At 39.2% G+C, this 6,009-nt stretch overlaps 2 protein-coding genes across 3 annotated transcripts in view; both read left to right on the top strand.

Moving 5' to 3' along the window:
• LOC117989342 (inositol-tetrakisphosphate 1-kinase-like) overlaps window positions 1-6,009 on the top strand; it is a 218,837-nt gene that overhangs the window by 168,787 nt on the left and 44,041 nt on the right. The gene's annotated exons all lie outside the window — the stretch shown is intronic.
• On the top strand, window positions 1,427-5,937 carry LOC117989344 (homeobox protein DBX1-B-like). Of its 2 annotated transcripts, none has more exons than XM_034976696.2 (3): window positions 1,427-1,747; window positions 2,861-3,078; window positions 3,899-5,937. In XM_034976696.2, exons 1-3 carry the CDS (start codon window positions 1,513-1,515, stop codon window positions 4,040-4,042), a joined length of 597 nt encoding a protein of 198 aa, XP_034832587.1. In that variant the 5' UTR covers window positions 1,427-1,512; the 3' UTR covers window positions 4,043-5,937. The 2 variants fall into 2 exon arrangements, with proteins under 2 accessions (XP_034832587.1, XP_069359859.1); XM_069503758.1 differs by having other exon boundaries at window positions 3,917-5,937.

Consider the following 6,009-nt stretch of genomic DNA (forward strand, 5'->3'; position numbering starts at 1 on the left):
CGAAATTTCGGCTTTGTAGATCGTTGTCACTGTCACTCATACCTATGTGACGTTTTATCGGTCTCAACTACAGAGAGAGACAAATGCTCTACAAAACCGCTATTCTTTCTGAAGGTCAATATACTTTATTTTCTGCCGTCTATACTAGGTACTACCTGGTTGTGTAGGTACCTACTACGTGTAACGTGTAGGTCCTACTATCTGGTCCGAACGACACCCCTTTATCGATAACGACTTCTGCGTCATTCTCACAACCCTTGATCGTAATGATTTATGGACCGTTCGCACGTTCGTAATGGCCTTAGTATAGTAGATACGAAATTGTACCTACTTGTCAGTATACCTTTAGTTACCTAGTCTCTATCAGCAAACTTTTTGGGAGGAGGGAGAAGAGAGTCGTAAGAAAAAGTTAAGTCACTGACATAGCCCAAACCATTTCCAAGCTTAGTGGCATTGGGCAGACCGCTTATTATATTGATGAGGGCAACTTTTATTAGTTAAGTACCTAAATTTTATAGTAGGTATGGGCTTCACCTCTAATACGATACATGTAATTATATTATGAAGGGTAAACATTAGCATGCCGCTACATGATTGCATCTATATCGGGTGGCGCGGACGTAGCGCAGGTGTTTTCTGACAGGGAAAATAAACCGAGCCGTAATCGATTTTAGAGCTTTGAGTGAACAGTTGTTCAATACTGCTTGCTCTGTATCGCTGGACGATGATGTATCATGTAAGTAGGTAGGTATCGGAGATAGATTGATTCTAGGTTACCTAGGTAGGTAGGTACCATGGTCCACAGATGCTAAATACCTACCTACTTAGTTGGTATACAGGCACAGGTTCGACAAAGCCGTGTACGCTAATAGAAATACAAAGAAAAAATTTAGGAAGCTTCATTCTGGACCAGGACTACAAAAGTACGCCAGTCCTTTGAGCCCAATAGGCACTGCGTTAGAGGTCCTTTCACAAGGATGTTCACCTAAATTAAACCTAGTAGGTAGGTAGGTATGTACAAAAGATGGATTCGTCTAGAAAATTCTGTAAAAAGCTCAGCCAACGTGACGTATCTACTGAATTCTTGGTAGGTAAGTAATATGAAAAATTAGAATCAATAACATTTATAAGGCGTAATCGTACTCGTAATCAAATTTACTCAGTAGGTACCTAGATACCTACACAATTTACCCGCCCTAAACAATGACGCAAGCTTAGCGTAATAAAATTAAATCGAACTTGCAAAGCCATATAAAACACATTAAAGAGTCAGTTTATTGTAAACAACTGCACTGTTTGTAACGTCACTTCGTTCAGTGATCGAAAGCACTCCATTGCGCGTGCGCTACGCCCAGTATAGAGCAGCCAATGAGGGTTTTCCTTGATTATGTTAGCCACGCCTTTTATGTGCGCCCGCGCATACGGGTTGATAACGCGGAAAGCTTAGTTATTAAGTTACGCTTGAATAAGACGGTGTGGTGTACGTGTTTTTGTAGTTTTTGTTATGGAATCATGACGTCTATAAGTGGAGACGTGAACACGTCTAAGTTGAAGTTTAGTGTGGACAGTATATTGGGGAATAATGAGACGTCCTCGAGCGCTCCGATTGAGAACCGTGCGCAGGAGCCACCGTGCGCGGGTTGCGTGGCCGCTCTGTATCGGTGTTGTAGAGATGAACCGCCTCTCTTGCAGTTACAACTTCCCCTGCCTTACGCACATTTGCATCCAGCATTGAGGCCTACCTCTGGTAAGTTTCAGTCATCCTGCTAGACATAGGTATCTTGTAGGAACTTCCACACACCACAGTCTTACGCCGCGCTGTCTGAATACAGCGGCATTCTGCCAGTCCTGCGACTCTATAACCTATAATGTCATCTTTCCAACTACTTAGTTGGGTGACGCCAATGCTAGGCTTTCCGGTTCTTTTACAATTTAAATTATTATACTTAATAGGTACATACCTACTTATTAAATGTGTTTGTTCAGTACTATCTACTAATATCAACCTCAATTAATCACATTCGCTTTTAGGAAAGCGAAATGTTTGTTAGACAAGTCTACCGTATCTCAACTCATCTTTCCTCTTTGCATGGTAGCATGAAAATTTCGATTACGAAATCTCAGAGAAAGTACGGATACCTAGATGCTACAGTGGGATAGAATAGACACCTCACTTTCAAAAACCAAACTTCCCAAAATCGCAACAAAGAATTAATAATTTAAATAAATACTTAGCTTAGGCACCACTCACCTTAGTCCCCGCAGGTCGTAATGCAGAACAGATGCGTTTCGCTTATGGGTGTGATCATCTCCGCAGCGAACGCGAAAAACGCTTGTAAAACTCAAATGTATGTTTACTGTTGCACAACTTTATAAATACCAATAAATTCCAATGCGTGCCGAATTGACAAAAAAATATTGTTGTACTTTTATAAGAATATATAATATTTAATCATATGTTTCAATCGCCATTAACGATTAACGATTAAAATTAATTAATCGTAATCATAAAAATTTACCATCCATCTTACATGGTATAGGTATGGTACGTACCATCGTACAAGAAATGAAATTTTATTTTTTATTTCATGGCGGTCATTTTGTAATTTTCATACTATAAGCGGAGCGAGACCAATAATTAATCTATGTACCTATAAGTTGTTATATCGGCAACAGAAATAATTACCTACACATTCTGTGAAAATTTCAACTCTCTACCTACCTATTATTTTACATTACGGTTCACGAGATAGGTACAGCTCGCTGATAGTCAGAAGGACGGATGGGGTCCCGTTGGCACCTTTCGGGTACGGACACTCGAAACTAGGTACCTTCTTACTTAGCACTGAATTTTTTTTAGCGGTCTACCGCTTGCCTTTGCCAACATCATCCCCCACACAATCGACGGCACCGCGCTGCGACGTCTCTTCGACCGGCAAACGAAAACGCTCCTGGTCGCGAGCGGTGTTCAGCAACCTTCAGCGCAAAGGCCTGGAGAGAAGGTTCCAGATACAGAAGTATATCACTAAACCGGACAGGCGGCAGTTGGCTGCCACTCTGGGTTTAACTGACGCTCAGGTATCGTAATTCGTAACATGTTCGATTAGATACCTACCTAGACCTACATAAATTAGTTAATGCTTGCGACATCTTTTCTACTGGTAAAGGAGTCCCGTTTCATGGTCCCGGGCGGTCTTCAGTAACCTTCAGCACAAAGGCCTGGGAGAGATTTTGGATACAGGAGTAAGTACAATACTAAACCAGACAGGCGATAATTGACTGCCACTCTGTAATTAATTGACGCTGAAGTATATGGTACCTACCTTGCTCGATTAGATAGGTAGGTCAATTCGTTAAGGTACTGTAGGTATATATTAAGGTAACAGACAGCGAAGTCTTTTCGACCGGCAAAGGACTTTTAGATTGCCACAATGTTCGCCGACCTTCGTTAGAAAAGACATACATACAGCTGAATTTCTTCAACGCGTCAATGCGGTCGACTCGTGCTACTGAAAACTGACGTACTGTTACTGCTTCGATCGATATTCGATCATTTCATCATCATTATTATCAATCAACCCACATTGCCGGCTCACTACAAAGTACGAGTGTCCTCTCATAAGGAGAAGGATATTGGCCGTAGTCTACCAGGCTGGCGAAGGGTAAATTGGCAGACTTCACCACCTTTGAGAACATTGTGGAGAACTTCACTTCCTTCCCTTCACTGTTATCTAAAGCGAGATGATATTTACTTAACTGCATAATACGCACATAACTCCGAAAAGTTAGAAAACCCCACCGGCCTCTCGAGTAGGTGGCGAACGTTTTAACCATTAGACTGTCACGGTTTCTTCGATCCGTTATACCGTTTCCAAAATATTTTATTTTTATTGTTCAGGTAAAAGTATGGTTCCAGAACCGTCGGATGAAATGGCGGCACACGAAGGAAGGGCGCGCGGGCGTGGGTGCCGTCGCGCGGGACCCGGACTCCACGGCCAACGACGACAACGAAGACATCGACGTGGATACGCTTAGCGATTAATTGAATTTTTGCGTATTATTATAATGTCGATAACGGGTAGCTACCACGATTAAATTGAAGATTTTTTGACCTGGCGATTCGACTGTCGTGACCACGATCCGTGTGCCTAAGGGATGATTTATGCCAGCACATGACGTGCCTCGTACGAGACACGGATTCAAAACATCACGAACATTTTATATGAAGCAGTTGAATATGCTTCACCGCGTGACGTCCGTGCACGGACACGGCACGGTGAAGCATGAACTGCTTCATATAAAATCTTCGTGATGTTTTGAATCCGTGCCTCGTACGTGGCATGGCCCGAGCCCGTCACGTGCTGGCATAAATCATCCCCATTTGGGTCGAAATATCGACAAATAAAATGTTCAAATCAATCGTGGTATGTACCCATTATCTACATTATCATATTATGTTGTTAAACCACGAAATAATCTTGAAATCATTAATTGAATTTGACCGAATGAGTTAATTGTAGACTCTTCTCAGGGCGCGTTTGGAACCTTCGTAGCTTTAGTTTTAAGTTTACATAATCAATCATCACCATCATTATCTTACAAATTCAACAATAATTGTCAATCAACAAGTGTACCCAATTTGAATAAATGACTGAATACTTATTGGATAGAAGCAGGTCAGGTACTTTGCGGAAGTTCAATGCAAGGAACTACAAGCTTCTTTCGTTATAATCCGCCAAAATATTTAAATCTGTACGGTACAATACCATGTGCAGCATGCGATATAGACCGTCCGCCCTTCCACTACTAAAAAGCAGGAAAAGCCCAATACATAATATAGGGTCTAAGTTCAATTTCCAGTTGTGCACAAGTAGTCTACATGTGTGTTGGTGGTGTGTATTGCTTGCTTTTCCTGCTTCTTTAGTAGTGGGAGGGCAGACGTTGCATATCGGCTATCGCATGCTGCACAGTGCACATTATATACCATATACCATATAGGTTTGTCTGTTTTGGTACTTTATAGCGAAATAATCCTTGTTTAATTTGATCATAATGATCGATAAGTCTCAAAAGCTCACTGGTTTAGACTTTAGAGAATGAATGGACTGAAATGTAGCACCTATGATTGTAGTACCTACTTCTAGCACAAACTTATGTTTAAAGTGGTGCGACATTATACCGCGTATTTTTGTAGAGATATACTTACCTACGCCGTAATTAAACAATTTTAATTATATATGTACGTGGTCTTGACAAAATAAATTATTACGGAAGCCAAAAAAGATTAAAAATAAAAAAAGTTAGACCTAATAAGGATACCATATTTAGGTATTTCACTGGATTTTTTTAATATTTTTTTTTTTAAGTTAAAAGCTTTAAGTCCTAGTAAGTTATCCTATTTTTTCAGATAGGGTGCGTTCCATTGAAGCGGAGCGGAGTGGAAACATGTTCAATAGATAGACCTATCAAGTTAAATATTAGATAAATGTGTTGAAAATATAACTCCGCTCAATGGAAATGCAACCAAATTGTTATTATAATATTTTATTTTTATATTATGTAGATATTTGCTATATTTTCCGATAGCATATATTTTTTCAATATCTTTTTTTATTGGTAAAAATATATTAAATATTATATTGTACGTAAGAATTTTCTAAAATCAGTGTTTTATTACGTCTTTCCACACAATTGGCTATCAAATATCATATTTAGCACCACCAATTTTGTTTCAGACCTACCTATCAATTTAGTTTAGAGAGAGATGTTTAAAACCGAATTTAAATTAATTTTTTTACTAATGAAGCCTTTTAGAAAAAAAAGTATGTAAGTATAAAAATACAAGTAACAATGAATGTACTTATATTTATTTTTTAAAGAAGCCATATGAAATAGGAATGTAGCAACTAAGCAAATACGACTTTTAATTATTAATAAAGTGGCAATTGCCTATTTTAATATTTGTTGGAAATGTATATTTTTGTAAATAAATTGAGGATAAAAATAAAA

The sequence above is a fragment of the Maniola hyperantus genome, chromosome 16, assembly GCF_902806685.2.
Source record: "Maniola hyperantus chromosome 16, iAphHyp1.2, whole genome shotgun sequence".
NCBI classification, from domain to species: domain Eukaryota; kingdom Metazoa; phylum Arthropoda; class Insecta; order Lepidoptera; family Nymphalidae; genus Maniola; species Maniola hyperantus.

Bases quoted from the DNA above. Each gene is read 5' to 3' on its own strand.
- LOC117989344 (XM_034976696.2), top strand. From the start codon at position 1,513: ATGACGTCTATAAGTGGAGACGTGAACACGTCTAAGTTGAAGTTTAGT. The intron at 1,748-2,860 runs GTAAGTTTCAGT...AATTTTTTTTAG, and splicing joins AGCATTGAGGCCTACCTCTG to CGGTCTACCGCTTGCCTTTG. The intron at 3,079-3,898 runs GTATCGTAATTC...TTTATTGTTCAG, and splicing joins TGGGTTTAACTGACGCTCAG to GTAAAAGTATGGTTCCAGAA.